At 49.5% G+C, this 20536-nt stretch overlaps 1 protein-coding gene across 4 annotated transcripts in view; it reads right to left on the bottom strand.

The window, feature by feature from the left end:
- Nucleotides 1–20536, bottom strand: part of FMNL2 (formin like 2) — a 125963-nt gene that overhangs the window by 13570 nt on the left and 91857 nt on the right. For all 4 annotated transcript variants that reach the window (XM_030454450.1, XM_030454453.1, XM_030454451.1 and 1 more), the window contains exons 9-15: nt 19822–19915; nt 9837–9911; nt 6352–6462; nt 4679–4828; nt 3257–3358; nt 2098–2413; nt 1491–1691 (exon numbers count right to left, since the gene is read on the bottom strand). In XM_030454450.1, coding sequence (XP_030310310.1) covers nt 1491–1691; nt 2098–2413; nt 3257–3358; nt 4679–4828; nt 6352–6462; nt 9837–9911; nt 19822–19915 — 1049 coding nt within the window. The remainder of the gene's footprint in view (nt 1–1490; nt 1692–2097; nt 2414–3256; nt 3359–4678; nt 4829–6351; nt 6463–9836; nt 9912–19821; nt 19916–20536) is intronic.

Here is a 20536-nt window from a genome sequence, read left to right on the forward strand (position 1 = left end):
GCACATACATTAGAATAGATTATTAACTGCTCCTGGGTTATTTCAGGACAGCAAAGGAAGCTAACTGCCTCCTGGGCCACTTCCTGATGCAGCTCATCAAAATCTCTTAAAATCTCCATTCCTGAGCCCTGAATAAGGTGACATTCCCAGAGCTGTGCTGCTGCTGGGGACGTGGTGACAGCTGGGGACCAGACCCAGTGGAGGGCAGTGGCAGCTCAGCACTTGGGCTGCCTGGGCAGAACCCATCCAGGGTACCTCAGAACCAAACCTCAAAACACTCTCTTCATCACTTGCTCAAGTGCTTTGCTGCACCAGGACCTGCTGGGTGCCAAATCCTGGTGATTCCCAGCATCCCCAAAGCTACTGGGTGCTGTGGGAGCAAGCACCCTGCCCCAGGCTGCCCCCTCCCCACCCACCAGCCCCCCAATGTCCCCCCCCCAACACACACACACATGGGCACAGCACAGGGGAGTAAGAGATAAGTAAATACTTAGCAGTAAGCAACCTACAGAAGAGCTTGATTGGCCCATCTTACCAGGCAGCAGAAAGAACAGAGAAAAAAAACAGGAAAATGTTAGTAACTGTCAGGAAAGCAAAACTTCTTCCTTCACTGACTCCTCGCTGACCCCAGAAGCTTCTGAGAAATGCTCCTTCCTGCACAGCCATCACATCAGGAAAGGGTATTTTCACTCTGCTTCCCTCTTCTAATCCACTGGAGAACCAAATCTCCCCTGGGCATCTCACCCAGCCCCTGGGTGAGGAGCCAGGGTGGGAGCAGGGTTTGTTCTGCTCCTCCCATCCCAAAGTCACACCAGGAGGGGACATAGGGCACAGCTCTGTCTCCTGGCACCTCCTGGCAGCTACTGCACTGCTTTTTTTTTTTTTTTTTTGTAATAACACCCCAGGATTCTCTAGTTCCATGCTGCTTTTCACTTTCAGAGGAAACTTTAAAGGCTGGAATATTTAATCAGGAAAAAGCTATTAATCAGAGCGTGTATCATGCTCTCAAGATTTCCTGGGGGGCAGCAGTGTGATACCAATTAGCATTTACTTGCTTGGCATATGTCAGAGAGCACATAAAAACATGATTAAAGACAGTCAAACTTTTTCTTCCTTCCAAAAGATTATAAAAAAGTTTGCCTTTTTCTGTTTGTTTTTTTGCACAGATATTTCTTCATTGAGTTCTCAGAAGAAATCAAAACCACGAAGCTTTGCATTGCTTTCAAAACCCTATTTTGTTTGCTTCAAGCCAAAAATGATCATGCTGGGAAAACATTTTTGGCAAATAGCTTGAGTTTCACTGAAGAAACCATCTCTTCCAGACCCAACCAAATGCTCCTTCCTCTTATAACCCCCTGGGAGCATCACCTCAGGGAGACTTCAGGGGTGTTCCTGAGGTGACAACAGAGCCCCAGCTCAGTGCCCTGACATCACTTTCCTTTCTTTGCTAGGAATGGGCAGCACTCCAGGGAGATGTGGGGGGGTTTTACCTGCAAGCCCTGAGTTGAAGACCACGGTGGGAGAGGCTGTCCCAGGCAGGGGAGGTGCTGAGGGTGGGGGTGGTGGTGGCAGTGGAGCTGCAGGAGACGACTCCAAAGCTGGACCTGGGAGAGGAGGTGGTGGTGGAGGTGGAGGTGGTGGTGGGGGTGGTGGTGGGGGTGGCATTGTCACCGACACGGGACCATTTTGCACTAGGAAATGAAGGAAAACCAGAGTGTTACTGTGCAGGCCAACTGAGATGTCACAAGCAAAGGCAGAAAAACCCCACAACGTCCACCTCGTCCCCCACTCTGCCCCTCTTCACCACCACCAGTCTGACTCAAACGTTTTTTGGACCCTTCAAAGTATTTCAGTGTATTAACAAGGGAGGAAATGAGTGAAAGAAGCTGGCTGTCTTTTTCTGTCACCTGAAGGGTGTAGAAAGGGATCAGATGAACAAGGATGAGACAGCAACCACAGGGAGGGGACCTCAGCATCCTTGGCTGCTGCCAGGTGCCACCACAACTGCAGGTGGCTTTGCTGTGACTCTCCCCAGCACAACAAACTCCACCTCCAGGTCCTGGGCAGCCCATGTCCCAGGGACAGAATGTTCCTTACCTGCCTCAGAGGACATTGCTAGGGCAGGCAATGGTGGTGGAGGTGGTGGCAGTGGCACTGAAGATGCAGCTCCAGTGACTGGTGTGACACAAGTACCAGCTGCAGCCTCTGGCCCTGCTGGCACCATCCCCGAGGCCAGAGCAACAGGAAGGATGGAGATGTCACCATCCCCTTTCTTCTGGATCTTGATGCTTCCCTGCTTCTCCAGTTCATGGATCTTTTTCTCCAGCGTTGACTGTCGCTGGATGGCTTCTTCTTTTTCTTTCACCATCTTTCTCAAGGTGTGAACCTGGGTGTTTGCATCTTTGTAGATCTCCTGGGAATGCAGCAGAGACAAGGAGCTTGCACTGGTACTCCCCAGAGGGAACACCAAGAGCAGGCTGGCACGGGAGGGTGACTGTGCCAGGGGCTCAGGACCACTGCCCTGTGATGCAAACCAAACAGCTTTTTGGTGAGGAAGAATCCAGTCAGTGTTTGTGCCAAGGCAGCAGCAGGGCTCTGCACAGCACTGAGGAGAGACCTCTGGGCACCAGAACTCCTCATCATCATTTTTTCACAGTGTCTCCCACTCCTTATGCTAATCCCAAACATCCTGTGCAGGTACAACCCTGATGAGTTTCAGGGAAGCAGAAGCAGAGCTCCTTACCTGGAGGGAGAGTGCCCCTGCCCCTGCACATACCCAGGGACCCTAGAAGCACCAGGCTTTGGAAGGACACCCAGGCTGAAGTGAGGTAACATTTTACTAGTATTTTTTCCTACTAAATCTGTACACCAAGAAGTGACAAGTCTGGGCTGTGCACAGAGTCTGACTGCACCCAACAGCACAGCCCCAGAGCACTTGTTCCCATCCTGCTGCTCTGCCTCAAGGACTCCAGGTCCATCTCAATGCCCTTCTGCACCCAACCAAACCACAGATAAGATGAGAGATAAGATGTACCTGACCCATTCACTGAGTTGTTGGGACATCCAAAGTGTTTTACACTCATCTTTGAGTGCACACACCAGGAACTCTACTTGAGACCTGCCCTGGGTTCAAACTGAGGAAGCCAACAGAAGTCCCTTGGCCAGTTCAAAGGCTCTTTAGCCCCATACAGCAGGAGTGCAGGAGCTGTGTCCCCTGAAGCATGGCACCCAGCCAGAGCTTTCCCCCTGCACCTACCCGGATCACATCCAGTTCTTTGTTTCTTTGCATAAGTTGCTTTTCCAGTTCCACAATCTTGGCCATGGCTTCGTTCTCCGTATCTTGGAGTTTTTCAGATAACTATCATTCAAAAGAGAAACAGATGACAGGAGTAGGGAACAGCAGTTTTCTCAGCCAACACGTCAGGAACCATTCCTGGAGCAGTGGCAGGTGCTGAATTATTGATGTCCCACCAAACCCTGAAGTCTGTCTTTGAAAAGAGGGAGGGTTCCTGCAGGTGACTGGGCACACAAAGTGCCCTGATGAAGGTTCTGATGATGATGATGATGAATGTAATCCTCCAGCTGGGAGCAGCAGGTAACCTGCTGGAGTGCAGCTAGGAGCCTGGCCAGTCAGGAATCCCTGCTCTACAATAAAGCCCTTAAAATGCAATTATTTCCCATACACTAAGGCTGATCTGAAACCTCAAAACCCCACAGAACACCACAGTGGCACAGTGGCAAACCATTAGATGCTGAAATGGTGTCACCTATAAATACCACCTCTCACAATGAGGTTAATTTGATTACTAATGAACAAAACCGTTTAATTCTTTTTTCCCGTGGTCTTTTTTTTTTATTATTTTTTAAAATTTTTTTTTCCAGCCTCACAAACCTGGAATCTGAAAGCCCCACTGTCCTTGCTGGCTTTTTACATCATCACCAATCTAGCTACAACAGAAAATGATGTCCATGTTCCTGGGATGAGTCTCATTTATGTAACAAAAGATGAGAAGCAAGCCCTTAAAGATTCACCACCATTATATTTCCAAGCAGCCAAAAGGAGCAGATGCACGGGACAAACAGTGCCATTTCTACTGCAGAAGAGCACCTCAGAGGGGCAATGCTGCACAGCCAGTTGTCAAACAGCCACACCACCAAGGTTTTCTGGACCTTGTACCAGGAAGGTCAGGGACAGAAAAGCCAGGAGTGAACACTGAACACCTGCACAGTGCCATTGTCCAGTCCCTTCCCTCTGGAGCCCAGTAATGTTTCTAGACACAGAGGGGCTGCTTAGCTGCTCCACTCCCCAGCACTGCACTGCTGAGGAATTTGCAGTTTTTATGTAAATCCTCTTTTCCAGCTCCCAAGATAACTCTCTGCAAAGCCTCCATGCACCTCGTGGCTCCACCTGCAACCACACCAAGGCTGAAGCCTCTGAAGAAAGCAACCAAAAAGTTTACCTGCCTGAGAGCTCCCAAACTCCTTCTTTTGCCAAAAAAACCTGATTATTGCCCCACAGAGAAGCCCAGGAGTACAAAGGCTTCTGCTGCAGTGAATATTCCTCACCCCAAAGGCTGCAGCCCTGCTGTGCCTCTGCTCCCACCTCCCCAAACCCCCACGCAGCGAGTGGGCTCTGAAACCACCCCAAGAGACCAAGGTGACAAAGTGTGCTACTAACGTGGGAAATGTTTTCTTCCAGTTCTTCAACTCTTTCCAGGGCTGCATTCTTGGTCTCAGCATCCTCCAGCAAAGCTCCCACATCAAACACGTTGTCCAGGTAAGCCTGGATTTGCACCTGCAGCTTGTCACTCTCCGTGTGCTTCAGCTTCTGCAAAGCCAAGAAGACCCAAGGTGTCCCTCAGCTCCTCCAGCCTGTCCCAGCAGGAGGGACACCAGCAGCAGAGCTGGTGGGAGCTGAAGCCACCTCCACCACCCAGGAAAGCACCTGGCATTCAAGGTTAGCTGGGGTCATAGGTGATAAACAGCAAGTTTTGAAACCCAGAGCTGACTGCTCGGGCTGAGCTGGGTTTGCTTTATCTCCAGAGATAACATCAGAGCATGGTGATGCCACCCTGGGACCCCAAACAGACCTGTGCTTGGTGTTATCATGGACAAAGAGGTCCTGCAGACAGCAAAAAAAAAAACTTTTAGTGCTGAGCAGGAGTCTGCAGGGACAAATCAGTCCCTTGTCAACACCACCTCTGTTGTGTGCTCCCCGAGGGCAGGAAGAGGGAGAAAAATATAAAAAGGGGAATAAAAAAGCAGCTTTCTTCTGCAAGAGACCATTTCCCAGAGGATGCCAGATATCTGTCAGGAAACTCCAAGGAGGGCTTTTCCACTGGGAGATGGAGGGGACCCTGGTGGCACCTGAGGGGGAGGGGGTGACACGAGTCCTGCAGCTGACAGCTGGAGCTTAGGGACGTGGCATGGGTGAGGACAACTGTGGTTCATCCTCCCTTTGTCATAAGGCAAAAAAGGTACAAATTTAGCTCCCGGGCTGTAATTGCAGTGAGCTGCAGCTCATTCTTCTTCTGCAGGGGTGGCTCCAGGCCACAGCCCCCAAGCAGCAGCCAAGGCACTGGGTTTGTAGCAGAGACCATGGGGACAACCCTGCCCTGCACTGCCCAAAGCCTCAGGGGCATGGGCTCTAAGGAGGTTTCTATCTTGGCTGGGCACTGGTGGTACTGGGGGATGTGATGTGGGTCCCCATCCCCCTGCAGAGAGAAGTCAGCCCCACACTGAGCAGAACCACCCTGATGTGGGTCATGGAATGATAGAATTGGGTTGGTTGGGAAAGAGCTTTGGGATCACCCCAGTCCAACCCTTCCCCCAGCACTGCCAGGGCCACCCCCACCCCATGTCCCTCATCCCCACATCTCCAGGGCTTTAGGGCTTTGAAACCCCTGCAGGGATGATGGGGACTCCATCACAGAATCACTCTGGTTGACAAAGAACTTCAAGGTCACCCAGTCCAACCCTTCCCCCATCACTGCCCCATGTCCCTCATCCCCACATCTCCAGGGCTCTGAAACCCCCCCAGGGATGATGGGGACTCCAGCCCTGCCCTGGGCAGCCTGGGCCAGGTCCTGACAACCCTTTCCAGGGAGAAATTGTTCCCCAGCTCCAACCTAAACCTCCCCTGGAGCAACTTGAGGCTGTTTCCTCTTGTCCCATCCCTTGTTCCTTGGCTCCAAGCTCCTCTCAGGGGGTTGCAGAGAGCCAGAAGCTCTCCCCTCAGCCTCCTCTGCTCCAGGATCAGCATCCCCAGCTCCATCAGCCCCCCCTGGGCAGAGCTGTGCTCCAGACCCTTCCCCAGCTCCATTCCCTTCTCTGGCCACATTCCATACTCACATCCAAGTACTCATCCAGGCCAAGCTTTGTGAATTCATACTGCAGGTGGACTCTGAAGTTCATGTCCTCCACCGAGTGCACCACGATGTTGATGAACTGCATGCAGGCCACCTGCAAGGACAAGGACAAGGACAAGATGGCTGTCAAGGGAGCATCACAGCCCCCAGCCCAGTGAGCCTGGAGAGGTCCCTCCAGGGGTTTTGTGGGCCCAACCTGGTGACTGACCACATTTCTTTGCTATGACCACATGGGGAAACTGTGACCTGACCTGCAGCTTTTCTTTTTCCCCAAGGCAGTGCCGGGCTGGGGCTCGTGGGGCGTTTGTCTGGGGTGATAAAGGCAAAGGAGGGTTCCAGAATTAAGTCATGTCTGCTGCCTCTACCTTCCCTGCCTGCTGGGGAATGCTTTCCACGCCAGCTCACAGGGCCAGACATCACACAAGCTCTTAAGAAAACAATTATCTGCAAAGGGGCTGTAAAAAGGAGATTAATTTTGCAACTGGAAGCCCCCAGCCCGGGAGACGGGGATCTCACAAAAGGCACTTTGTTGTTTGCAGAAAGGGTTCTTTCCAAAGCTGTGGTTTGGGAACTGAACAAGGGACCAGACCGGAGGAGCTGGCATCCAAACGTGTCCAAGAACAGTGAAGGAAAGGAAAAGTCTCTGGAGCCAAGGAGAAGCAGAGGTGAGGAAACCTTTTACCAAGCAGCAGGAATGGGGCTGCAAACCTCAGGAGGTTTGTGCTGTCCTGGAGTGTGGGGCAGAGCCAAATCCTGCTCTGCAAAGCACCCCTGGCCCTCTTTCAGCTCCCAGATGACCACTTCTGTCATGTCTGAACTGCTTCAGGAGAAGGTTTGCCCAGTCCTGGTTGGGTTTCCCAGGGGTACAGCCCCATCCATGCTGCAATGCTGCAGCTGGGGGAAGAGCAGCTTCCCAACACCTCTGGAGACACTTCCCAACAAAGACAGGGCTCCAGGAGACACCAAGGGTCACTCTGGGTCACTTTGTGAGAAGACAGAACCACAGACCACTTGCTGGATCACCAGTTTACTGCAGGAAATTGGGCAATTCTCTGCCATCTGCTACAGGCCCAAAGGACAAACTCCTGGGCAGGCATCTGCTGCGTGCTGGCCTTTGGCTACAGGTTTGGCCAGGATGCCCTGGGTTGCTTCTACTAGCAGAGCTCCCAACAGCCACTGAACTGCCAGAAACACTTTCCTGAACTGCCAGGTACTGCCCAGCTTTGGAGCTGGAACCCCAGGGACACAGCAAGGCAAAGTGGGTAACCAAAGGTCAGTCAAAACCTTGCAGCTACATCTTCCTATGGAGATCCTGAGCAGCTTAAACCACTCTGTTTCCTAAATCACTTCAACTCCAGGTAATGCAAAGTTCTGAGACTGCTAAAAGAGATAACCCCAAGGAAGAGAGGAAGGAAGATGGTCCAAAGAGTCATCCAGGACCTCCTGTGATGCCTCACCTCCATCTCTCAGTGTGCAACCATCTCTTACACAAACAACCTCATCCGTGCAGCTGGAAACCTAACTTCAGGTTTTGAGTCTTTGCAGGATCCCTTCCAGTTCCCTTTGCAGGAACTCTGGTTCCTCCTCCTGCTGGTGCTGACCTTTGCCAGCTGCACCCTGCTGTCCTGTCCTACCACCCAGAGCCAAACCCCCTTAGTTCAGAAGTGCTTTTGTGGTACTTGCTTTAGCTCTCACAATGTTAGGGCCAAGTTCTCATTTCCTTTCTCAGATCCTTACATACACAGCTGAGGAATTCAGTCAAGTCAAAAGAAAACTAAGCTAAGCAAGTTGCTTTTAAAATGAAGTAAGTCAGGGTCATCACCAGGAGCCCTTCTCTAGAACACTTCTGCCTTTTTGCTGCTCTTTCCTCCCTGTCCATCCATGCAATTCACCCTTCCAGCTCCAGCTTCCCAGACAGCTCTCTCCATCCAGGGCAGTGGGACAGGAGGTGTCCTGCAGGAACATCTCTCTGTTTATCTTCAGTCATTGCAGCTCTAACATTACAAGCTCTAACATCACATCCTGGAACTGGGGCTCCTGCACCCACTTTATCCAAGGGCACACCCTGCTGGCTCCCCCAGCACTGCCTGCTTAGTCTGTATCTTAAATAAAGATGATAAAAGATTAAAAACGATTAAAAGAGAGATGATTTTTATTTATTTTTTTTCTTTAAAGAGTGGGCAATTCCCCCTGCTCACAGCACAGTGGCTGTGCTACCCTCCTGCTCCCCAAACATGATTCACCCCTCTCTGTCAGTGTCCTGGTTGGAGAACCAGACAGGTTCCAGAACAGAACAGAACCAAACATGACAAGGAGCTGGGTGGTGAGGGCTGATGATTCTTCCTGTTAAACTACAGACTAAATTGCATGTATGTCTGAGGATATTTAATGTATAGTGTGTAATGTGTAGTCCTTACTGGGACTGCAGGAAGAAGGAGCAAACCCAAGTGTAACATGTCAGAGGGTTCCTGAGAGCAGATTGCTAACTGTAAAACTGCAGGGGAGCTCTGGAACTTTTTCTTTTTTTCTTTTCAAATAGAAGAAAGAAGCCATCCTTTCTTCCTCCTTTTTATCCTGCTGTCCCCTGAAGGGTGTGAGCCTGCACACCACTGACACTGGAGCTTTCCAAGCCTGTAGGAAACACCAGACTGGGTGTTATAACACCTGAGTCCTGGCAGAAAAGAGACTTTAAGGCAAAGCAGTACAAGAGGACCAAGTGTCACAAGGTGTTCAAGAGAGGCCTCAGCACATGTGCTGGGTGGGAAGTTCTCCTGCAGAGGAGCAGCTCAGCCCTGAAGCTCCCAGCACTGCAAGGGAGAGAGCCCTCACCATGCCAGCACCTCTCCTGATTAAAAACAGGCCTGGAATTCCTCACCCCTCTGACAGGAGTGTTGGCAGAAGCATTTCTGACATGGGACACACGATGAGCCAGCTCATCCACAGCCTCTCCCGTGCTGCCAGGTGGGGGGGTGCCAGCCAGAGCTTCCTCTCTCACCACTCTCTTGTGCTCCAGGGGAAGTGGATTTGGTGAATATTCATGCAGATGCCCACTGAGGAACCCCAGGTGGTGTGGGGTGAGTGCTGTACTTCATCAGTACACCAGACAGTGCCAGGCAGCAGCTGCAGTGAGGCTCTCCCACACCTCTCTGCCGGTGACTGGGGGGATGCTGCACACAGACACAAGGCACAGCTTGGTGCTGCAGGTCCTGCTGCCTTCCCACAGCCACGCAGAGCACAGCACCAGCTTCCCTCTTACCTGCACCGGGGCACCAGGCATTATCCTGAAGGGAACTGAAGCTAAAAGCAAAACGGGTCCGTTCAGTTCGGAGCACTGGGAAATCAGACTGAGGTCACCCCAGGCCAAGGATCAGAAGGCAGCCACGTCCCCTGCCCATGCCAGCAGGACCAGACCCAGTCCAACCCAGTCCAACCTGACACCAGGGCTTGCTGAGGACACCCAGCACTCACCATGAAGTCTATGTTGTTGTCTTCATTTCGGAAGTGCTCCATCAGCTTCTCAAAGCGCTGCTTCTCCCCACACACCTGCAAAAGAATCACCCCCCAATTGTTAAAACGAAGCCTGCAGGTATTGAAAACATTAAAAAACCCAGAAACAGCTTGTCTGCTTGCTTAAAACCTCTTCTGTTAAAAATAGTTAAAAATAGTCTTCTTCATGACAAATCCAGCTGAATAATCACAGGTGAGCACCTGCACTGGAAGTCGAAGGGGTCAGGAACAACTATCACAGAATCCCAGAATCATTTGGGTTGGAAAGGAGCTCTGAGATCATCAAAGTCCAACCTTTAATCCACTGCCACTGTGGTTCCCAGCCCATGGCACTCAGTGCCACATCAGCCTTTTCTTAAAAACCTCCAGGGATGGAGAATCCACCCCCTCCCTGGGCAGCCCATTCCAATGGGATCACCCTCTCTGTGAGTATTTTCCTAATATCCATCCTAAACCTCCCTGAAGTGAGGGGCCCAGAACTACAACATACTTCTTTGCACCTCTTTTTTTCCCCTAAAAGTTCCACCACACCCACTGGTGGTACAAACATAGGCATCAGAGCTGCACCAGGGCATCCCATGGGAGGACTCAGCCTCCCTCCCAGTGCAGAACTGGCTTCTGACTGTAATGTAATGTCATGTAATGTAATGTAATGTAATTAGGAAGAAATCCAAATTACAGGGAGGAAGAAAAAAAAAAAAAAAAAAAAAAAAAGGAAGAAAATTATCACCAGCTAAAGAAGGAGTGAAATACATCAGCATAACTATCAGCTGGTCAGAATTACAGAGCCACAATACAGGGCTGTTGGCAGGAAACACAAGCAACTCGAGGGAGAATCAAGATCTAAGATAAAGCAGGTCTCAGGATATTGTTTAAATCTTATTACTTCTCACTAGCCTCTCTGGCTCAGCCCCACTTTTCTCAACAAACAAACGATCCAGAGTAATCTGCAACAAAATCACAGAGTATTAAATAAGCTGGAGGGTGCAGGACCAGGAATCTTTTCATCCTGAAGAAGCTCCAGTTCATTGAAGAAGCACCAGTGGGACTGCTCAGGGTAATTACATGAATGCCCTACCAGGAGTGCTCTTGCCAAGGGACACCAAACCCATGGTGCATCCTGCAGGCACACAGCTCTGCTGGGGAGCATGTCCCACCTGGGACACATCCATCCCTCCTGGGACACATCCATCCCACCTGGGACACATCCATCCCTCCTGGGACACATCCATCCCTCCTGGGATACATCCATCCCTCCTGGGATACATCCATCCCTCCAGGGACACATCCATCCCTCCAGGGACACATCCATCCCACCTGGGACACATCCATCCCTCCTGGGACACATCCATCCCACCTGGGATACATCCATCCCTCCTGGGATACATCCATCCCTCCAGGGACACATCCATCCCTCCAGGGACACATCCATCCCACCTGGGATACATCCATCCCTCCTGGGACACATCCATCCCACCTGGGGCACATCCATCCCACCTGGGATATATCCATCCCACCTTGGACACATCCATCCCTCCAGGGACACATCCATCCCACCTGGGATACATCCATCCCTCCTGGGACACATCCATCCCTCCTGGGATACATCCATCCCTCCAGGGACACATCCATCCCTCCAGGGACACATCCATCCCACCTGGGATATATCCATTCCACCTGGGACACATCCATCCTTCCTGGGGCACATCCATCCCTCCTGGGATACATCCATCCTTCCAGGGACACACCATCCCACTTGGGATACATCCATCTCTCCTGGGACACATCCATCCCACCTGGGACACATGAGCTTCCACGCAGAAGCAACACATCCTCCAGGAGGAAAAGAGACACAAGACTGAGAAGGGGCTGGCCCCTGGAAGAGCCAAAGAGAAAACCAGAATCTGTCTGAGTTTCAGGAACCTCCTGGCACGGTGAGGACCAAAGGCAGGAGCTGCCCATTGACAGAATTTGGTTCTGGAGGAGTATGCTGGGCCTGACCCAACTCCTGCCCAAAGCAAAGCCCAGGAACCTTCTCCATGACTTGCTCCACAGCCTGCTCAGATGCACTTGTCCCCACATTCCCATCCCAAGCCATTTTTTCCCCCTGGTGTTTCAGCTCAACCAATTGTAAACTCTTCTAGTGTTGTCCCTACCCAACTCTCCCCACAAAACCTCAGAGTCAACATAACAAAAGGAAAACGTAGGTTTGCCTACAGCACTGAGCTCCAAACAATCCCCTCTCTTGTACCCACTGGAGAAAAAAAAGGGAGCTGAGTTCAACAGAATCATGGGCTGGGGAAACAAACCCAACAATGGTGCATGTGAGTGCCCCACAGGAGAAGCCAATAGGATTTTTTCTGGGAAATCTAATGTACACCCTTCCAGCTGGATGGGAAGAGCTGACATAAACAACTACCAGGCATTTATGGCTGAGTCATTAAACCAGGGAGCAACCCCAAGGGCCTGAGCCCCAGAGAACTGCTGAGCCTGGGCTGGCTGGGGTACAGCAGCTGAGAGCAAGAGGGGGGGAAAAAAAGCAGCAACAACAACAAGAGGAACAACAAGAGGAACAACAACCTGTGGCTGCTGCAGGGTATTTCACACTATCATCAGATGAGTCAGAGCTGGGAACATGTGTGCTGCAAGAGACAGTGAGCTGACTTCCATGAAATGATATAATTTCATCTGGGAAGATTAAAGGGAGCAGAGCTGTAGATGAAGCCTGCAGCCTGAAGATTGGCCAGTGTCCAAGGAGAGTGCTGAAACCAAATCCCACCCCATAAAACCATATGTTGCCGTTTAGATTGGAATAAATTTCCAAGGTCTGTCATTTGGAAGCATGGCTGGGACTAAGGAAGGCTGATCTTTCTTTTATTAGCATTATTCTGTGTAAGAAGCAAGATTAAACGCTTACCACAGCTATAAAAAAAATATTCTGTCTCTAGTTAGGCTGTGAAAAAAAAAAAACAAACCTTTTTAGGTTTCATTAAGCCCACGCCATTCTAGAAGAACAATGTGGCTTTATGGAGAACAACCCACCATGGGTCCTTTCTCTGGAAAAGCTTTGGGTGCTAAGGAAGTAAACCTGACACAGAGCACTTACAAAGGCAGGATACAATCCTACAGAGAAGCAAAAGGACTATATCCAGATATCTGGATATATATGGACTAAATCCAGATATGTGGATATATATATCTAGATACCTGGTAATGCTCTCAGGTCACTCAGTTCACAGCCAGACCACACAAGACCAAAGTTCAACTAGGACAACCCTCACATTGCTCCTGCTTGCCCACCCAGATCACTGTGAGATGCTCCAGAAAGGCATCCTGGGCCAACAAGGGTATTTTAGAAAAACTGAAAATGTTTCCATGTGCAGTGTCAGGCAGAAAGTGGGATTCCAGGCTGAGCAAACCCATCACCATCCAACACGGAGCATCACCTCAGTTTGCTGGAGCATGGAGCTCATCACTAAGCTCATCACCATGACCAGACACTCCAGATGGAGGTGGCAGCAAACACAGGCAGCATTTCAGGCTCTGGAGTGGTACAGAACACTACAGACCCAGCTGCCAGACCTCCTGCACATCTGGAGCAGCCGTGCTCCCACATCTGGGACACAGTGCCCCATCCAGACACAGCAGCTGCCTGCTGCCCCTGCCCTGGTGTCAGCAAGGGGGGAACAGAGCATGACAGCTCCAAGCTGTGACACAGAGTCCTAGAGAAGACCTCACTGACCTCACCAGCTCACCAAATGTCCCTGGTGCCAGGCTGCAGGTGACACCCAAGGGTCCCAAAAGCCACACAGAAAGGGGAATCAGTGTGGCTGCACTTCCACTCAGGGTGGGTAAGGTCAAGGCAGGGAAAACAGCACTCTAAAGGACCAAAAAACCCTTAGCAAAGGCTCTGGAATTTTCAGGAGGTTAAAATGAGCATCTACCATGTGTTGCCCAGAGGCTGTGTTAAGGTGCTCCCTCCTCCTCTGCAGTCCCTTGCCCGTCCTGTCAGAGCCAGCAGCAGCAGCACCATTTCCCATCCCTGCACAGATGAACACTGCCCCGAACAGCCTGATCTCTGTGCCACCCCAAAAACCCACGGGACCCTTTGTGAACCTTTTCCCCTGTCTGTGCTCCTTTGTCCAGGGCCACAATGCTGCTTTCTCTCCCCCACAACAGCCCACTGTGATCAGCAGATCCCACTGCCACAGGAACACTTTGTTTGGGTGATCCTGCTGACATTTTTGCAGTTTGCTGAAGGACAAAAAAAAGAAAAAAGCAGTTTTCCCATAAGTTACTGGTTAAGTAAACAGTTATTTAATACTTACTAGGTTAAAATACCTTTTACATCTCTACCAGCAGGGTTAAGTCCCTCTCAAAACACCACTGTGGTGAAAGGACAATAAATGCATTGACATTTTCCAGCACTTGCAAACACTTTGTGCCAGTACAAGTTATTATAACACCCCGTAAGAATAACTGAGGGCTGCTGCTTTCAGTGCCCCCACTCATTATGCAAACAGGGAAACCTGACTCTGAATTAAGCACTGGGAAAACCCAGGGCTGAACAACACTGTCTCACTTGGCTGGACTGAAAACTGCCAGCTCCCCTCTCCCCAGCACCTGGGCAACTTCAGACCCTGGAGCACCCAGCAGGCAAGGAGCATCCCCAAAGTGTTCTGCATTATCTGAATTCTTATTGATTTTTTATATATATATATAATTTTATTTTTTTTTTGGAGTTTCTTCTTGTCCCAGAGCAAAGCAAGGTGGTTTCTTGGAAAGCAGGGTTCACCTTGGGAAAGGCACCTTCACCCTGCTTCAGTTTTTAAATCCTAAGATGATTTCCCATCTGGAGGAGCACACAAGCATACACCCACCTTGCTGAAGTCAATTATTCTGGTATGTGCTTGGATAATGAGCAATTGAACTGCTGTGCTGGGTGAGAGCCAAAGGCAGGAATGGTTCCCTGCAGAGAGCCAGGATTACTTCTGGCTGGCTTTCTGTCTCACTACAGATCCCAGTCAATTCTTCTGTTCCTTGGTTTGGATCCATTTTAAAACTACTATTGTCCTTATTTAAGATAAAAATTAAAAGAAATGTGTTTTTTTTAAATGGTAGAGGACACTGGGGTTTTTTTCCCCAGAAACATTTAGTTGTTATTAAAGTAAATTCTCCTGTATTTAAAATGGAGATTACTGAAAAGCTCAAATTAATCAAAAGATTTTTCTCCTTACACTGCCAGCCCAGAGTGCTGTGAAGTATATTCAAAACTTGCTATTTTCAGATCCTCACTAAAGCTGAGGAAATGAATATTTGCAGAAAGCCCCAACATCTCTTTGTCCCTCTTTGCATTATGCAACCACATCAGTGCTGGTGGTTGTGATTCTTTTCAACCTGTGACTTTCTGAAGCTATTCATTCACTGCCTACTGTGCATATGGCAAAGCAAAACCATGCAAACCATGTAAACAAAACAGCTAACTAGAAATGCCACAATTTTTTTTTTTTTTTTTTTTTTTTTGAAGCAAGGCCAAAAAGGAGCTGGAGAACAGCTTTCTGCACTCCCAGCCTCAGCCACCTGCAATGCTGCTGAACTGGAACTTTGCTGTTAATTCTTTTTCTGGGTGTTTTCTACACCTGAAGAGAAACGTGTTGAGAGATTCTGGCTCCTGACTGTTAGCAAATGTTCCTTAAAACTAACCAAGGGTATGTCTGTGCACAGCCACACATCTATGTACATAGCCATGGATATGGAATGGGCAAACCCCCACAGCACTGCTGCTGGGTACACACAGCCACCAAGAACTTTACCATGAAGCAGACCCAAGCTGCAGGCCATTTACCTCACCATGGAAATATTAACATGGAAACAGCAGGTTTGCTTGTCCTCCCAGTCTTCTCAGCTCTGTAAAACCTCCTGCACCTCCCAACCACTATCCAGAGCAGCAAAACCTTCCCTACGTGTTTGCTGTGGGCACAGGAATCCATCTGAAACACTCAGTGGTAGGGATGATGGGAGGATCTCACTCTGCAGAATCCCCTCAGCACATAAAACATAAAACACACCTTCTGTGAGGGGCAGAAAGGAGTTTGGGTTACAGCAAGGTGTCAGTGAAACACCAGAGAGCAGGGAGAGTGTTGGGAGGATGCTCAGCCCAGGTGAGTGCCATGGGGTCACACCATGGATGTCCTGCTGGGCAGCTCCACCACTGTGCCTGAGCTCTGGATATCCAGAAACAACAAGGGGAGAAAGCAATGAAATAACAGTAAAATGAAGTTCTACTGCTGGCAGTAAAAGATGGAAGCTTAAATCTCTGGGTACCCACACATGTAATCTCACTGCTAAAATGAACTACTCAGAATAAGCACTGGGCAAATCCATCTTCTTTTCAAAAATATACCTTGTTTTAAAATATAAACCTTGTTTTAAAAAACATTTCTTCTTTTCAAAAATATGTCTTGTTTTCCAACAGTGCACTCAGCCTGCTTCAAATGGAACAGGACACAAGCTCTTAGCAGCTGGTCTGTGGCTCTCAGAGCTCACCCAAAGCTGTCCTGAGGATGCCTCCGCTCCCCATCCCCTGGCACTCTGCTCAAGTGCCTCTGCTCCCCTGCAGCACAAATCCCAGGCAGGTTCTCACAGATCCATGGAAACAAGGACAAAGGCTGGGCTCCTGGCTAAGGAAACCCAGTGGCAAGAGGGAAAAGGCAGGGGGGAGCCTATGTCAGGAGCTGCCCCAGCCCAGGCTGCCAACACCCACCCAGCTGGGTCTGCCTCATGCCAGAGGGGCTGGGAACACAGATCAGCAAAACAGAACCAGCACCAGGCCAGAGAGCAGCAGAAAGAGGTGGAAATAGAACAGAATCAGAGAATGGCTTGGGTGAGAAGGGACTTTCAGGATCATCCAGTCCCAACCCCCCTGCCATGGTCAGGGACACCTCCCACAGCCCAGGGTGCTCCAAGCCCCATCCAACCTTCAACACTGCCAGGGATGGGGCAGCCACAGCTTCTCTGGAACTTGGGACAGGGGCTCAGCACCCTCAAATTAAAGAATTTCTTCCCAAGATCTCACCCCCATCTCCCCTCTTCCAGTTCAGATCCATTCCCCCTCATCCCATCCCTCCAGGCCCTTGTCCCCAGTCCCTCCCCAGCTTTCCTGGAGCCCCTTCAGGCACTGGAAGGTGCTCTAAGGTCTCCCTGGAACCTTCTCTGCTCCAGGATGAACAGAACCAAGTGCCCTGAAAAGAATCAACCTGTGCACAGGAATCAATGACTTCAGGTGGAACAAGTGGAGGAGAACAATTTTCAAGGGACAGTTTAAGACAACAAATTGTCCTCCATTTGGAACATCCTGAGCCCAGCCAGAGAAAGCCTGTCCTATAAAATCATTTCCAACTGAGGTAATTTTAAAAAAGAATTCTTGACAAGATTCAGATCAGCTGTGGTTTCCCAGCTCAGTCAGACCCTGAGAACCAAATTCTGTTCTCATTTACATCAGAGCAAAGCTCAAAGCCTAATGAAATATTTGATGTTCACCCTGATGTAAATGAGAGCAGAATTTGGTCCGAAAGATCCTGTTTTCCCTACTGACTTTATTACAGGCTGAGTGTTAGGCAGGAGTTCAGGTTTCCTTTGAAGTTATTTTATGGCAAGGAGTTAAGAGTGGCAGAGATCTCACTTGAGGAGTCTAATCTGCCCTAAATATGCACCCAGTGCTTGATGAAAGAACCACAGAGAAGCTGTGGCAGCCCTGCCACGCATACTTACAGAAGCCACACAAATAAATCATTGAGTTTACAGTAATTTAAATTGGCAGTGGACTGCTAGAAATCTAACCCTGAGTACTTTACAGGTCAGCAACTGAAGAGATTTTTAATATACCAACTAAATGAGTTATAAACATGAAGATTTGAAGCCATCGCTGAAAATCTCCCCAGGAGGAGCCTGGAAAGCAACAGCACAGAATAAGAAATAAGCAAGAAATAACCTGGATAAACTGAGAGAGGTAAAAACCCCTCCTTGCACACCCCTTTCACCCATCCCTCCCAGGAGAGCAAACGCCTGGACCAGACACAAGGAGGAAGGGAACAAATCAATCCTGGCAAAGAAATCAAATGTGTCACATTGGAATTTCAGAGCAGCAGCAGGAAAAAAGAGAGATGAGGGAGCACCTGGAAGGAAAACAAAGGAGCAAAACCTCAACTAAAGAGGCCAGAAAAGCAGGAAAGCAAACGGGACCTTACCCACCCTTCCCTCTGACAAGCCAAGGACCTGAGCATCCCAGCCCTCCTGAGCATCCCAGCCCTCCTGAGCATCCCAGCTCTCCTGAGCATCCCAGCTCTCCTGAGCATCCCTGCCCTCCTGAGCATCCCAGCCCTCCTGAGCATCCCAGCTCTCCTGAGCATCCCAGCCCTCCTGAGCAGTGCCACTGGGGCTGGAGCTCATCCCCAGCTCATGCCCAGCTCATCCCCTACATCCTCCCCCGTAATGAGTCCCATTTCTTCTTTAATAGAGCACTAATAAGCCAGAAGAATTAAACCTGGATTAATACCAAGGTACTCTGCATATTTAAAGTGCTTTTTCCAATTTAAAACACTCATATTACCCAATTGTTCTTCATCACAACCTCATCTGCACTCCCTTCCCTGACTCTTTGATTTCACAGAGGTGCAAGAGAACACAAAGAGAGCAGCAGCTTGCCTGGGGCTGCAGATGAAGAAATGGGAGAACCAAGCTACAATTCCCAGTTCTGGGCCTGCAGACTTTCCCCAGCTGGAAGCAGAAGGTCCCATTTCCCTATTCTGGGCATCCCTTCCCTTGCTGTCACCCAGCACCAAGGCTTTTTTCTCCATGGTCACCCCAAACTTCCATTCCCAGCAGCTTTGCCTTTCCCATCACCTCTGTCCTCAGGTTCCTTGATTTAACTGCACAGTTTATGGCCAGGCCAGGTCTGGTTCTGCAAAGCTGAGGTTTCTACAACAGGACCACACTGGAGATGGTTCCAACCTTGTGCTCTGGCTCTGTGTAATGCTGAGCACCTCAGAAGCAGTTATTTGTCAGTGACATGGGAGTATTTGTGGTGATGTAAATCAGAGATTGGTATCTCCCCACCAGAAGGAATTCCCCAGACACAGAAAGTAAAAAAAAAAAAAAAAAAAATTAACAGATTAAGAGCTTGGCTTGCTGATCATCTGCATTAACCCACTCACAGCAACAGCAGCACTGAGGAAAATCAGGCTGCATCTTTATACACAGTCATCAGGTCTAACAATCTTGGAGCTGGGAAGTCTAGATGCATTTTGTTTTCTTTGCTAATAAATCCCCACAAACACCAAATATTTGAAATAAACTGGAACAGCAGCTTCCTAGGACCTGCTCCAGCCAGCAGTGCTTCTGAACCTTCACACCAGGTTCCCCAACCCATTTTCCACTGCATGCAAACATCTGACACACCTGAACCTTCCCACCTATGAAAGATCCTGGTGCAGCCCCTGGAATCCCTGTATCCATTTCAGCATCAGTCTCCCATAACACACATAATTTGATTATTTCATCCCTAAGAGAATTCCTACTGATAGTCCAAGCAGGAGTTTGGTGTTCCAAGGGCTTGTGTAAAAGGTTCTGAAAACAGGAGATCTAATACACCCTTCCTGGCTGCTTCAGAGACAGAAGAACTGAAGCAAAGCTCCCAAAGCTCTCCCTTAGCTCTACACTTCAGGGAGCAAGTCAGTCTGCATTAATGTTGTTGGGATTATGGCTCCTTAACAGAAAGATGAACACAAGGATGCTGAGCCCACTGCTTCTCTGCAGCTCCAAGTGATGGTTTATGTCACAGATCATGGAAAACCTTTACTCTGGGACATGCAGCTAAAGGATGGAGATCTAGGAAATAGCAAGAGAACACTCACATGTGCTCCAAAGTGGAATAAAGCAAATGATTTACCTCCTTGAAGTTATCAAACGCAGATAAAATGATTTCATGTCCTCCTCTGACCAGGCAAACAGCTGCTAAGAGCTCTAAGACAAGAGCCTTTGTCCTGCCAAGAACAGAGAAGTGACAGTCAGTGAATGCTCAGCCTCCTCCTTTCTCCCTGCTTGCCAAGCAGATGGGACACAGGAGATGAAGTTTGCATCCTGGGCCCCTTTCATCCCTGGAAACTCATAAACCTGCCAGATGCATAATGCTGAGCATCCTCTGATCCAGGGCACTGGGACTCTCCCAGGATCATGCAGGTTTCCCCCTTTCTCCCCCCCCATTTTAATGCTTCTCAAACCATGCACAGATTTAAATCACAAACTTCACTTGTGGAAATCCAAAAATCCAAGCAAACCAAAGGCAGCTGCCAACCCAGAGGGTTTCCCCACACAGCCCTGCCCAGGAGGCAGCTTCCCCCAAGGCAGCCCCTTTGCCCTGAGCCCAGTTTGGGTTAGGATGTGCTTAGAATTCAAATCAGGATTTTTCCTGATACAAATCTGAGTTATTTTCCCTGATAATTTGTATTATTCACAGCCACACACACACACACAGAAAAAGAAAAAACTAAAAAAGGCCATGGTTGGCTGCAGCAAATCCAGGACCACAGGATGCCTTAGCAGGTCTTTCCCCTCTTGAATCTGGGCCCCTGACTGCCAGCAGTGCTAACACAGGCAGATTAATG

This window comes from Calypte anna, chromosome 7 (genome assembly GCF_003957555.1).
Source record: "Calypte anna isolate BGI_N300 chromosome 7, bCalAnn1_v1.p, whole genome shotgun sequence".
Classification (NCBI taxonomy): Eukaryota; Metazoa; Chordata; class Aves; order Apodiformes; family Trochilidae; genus Calypte; species Calypte anna.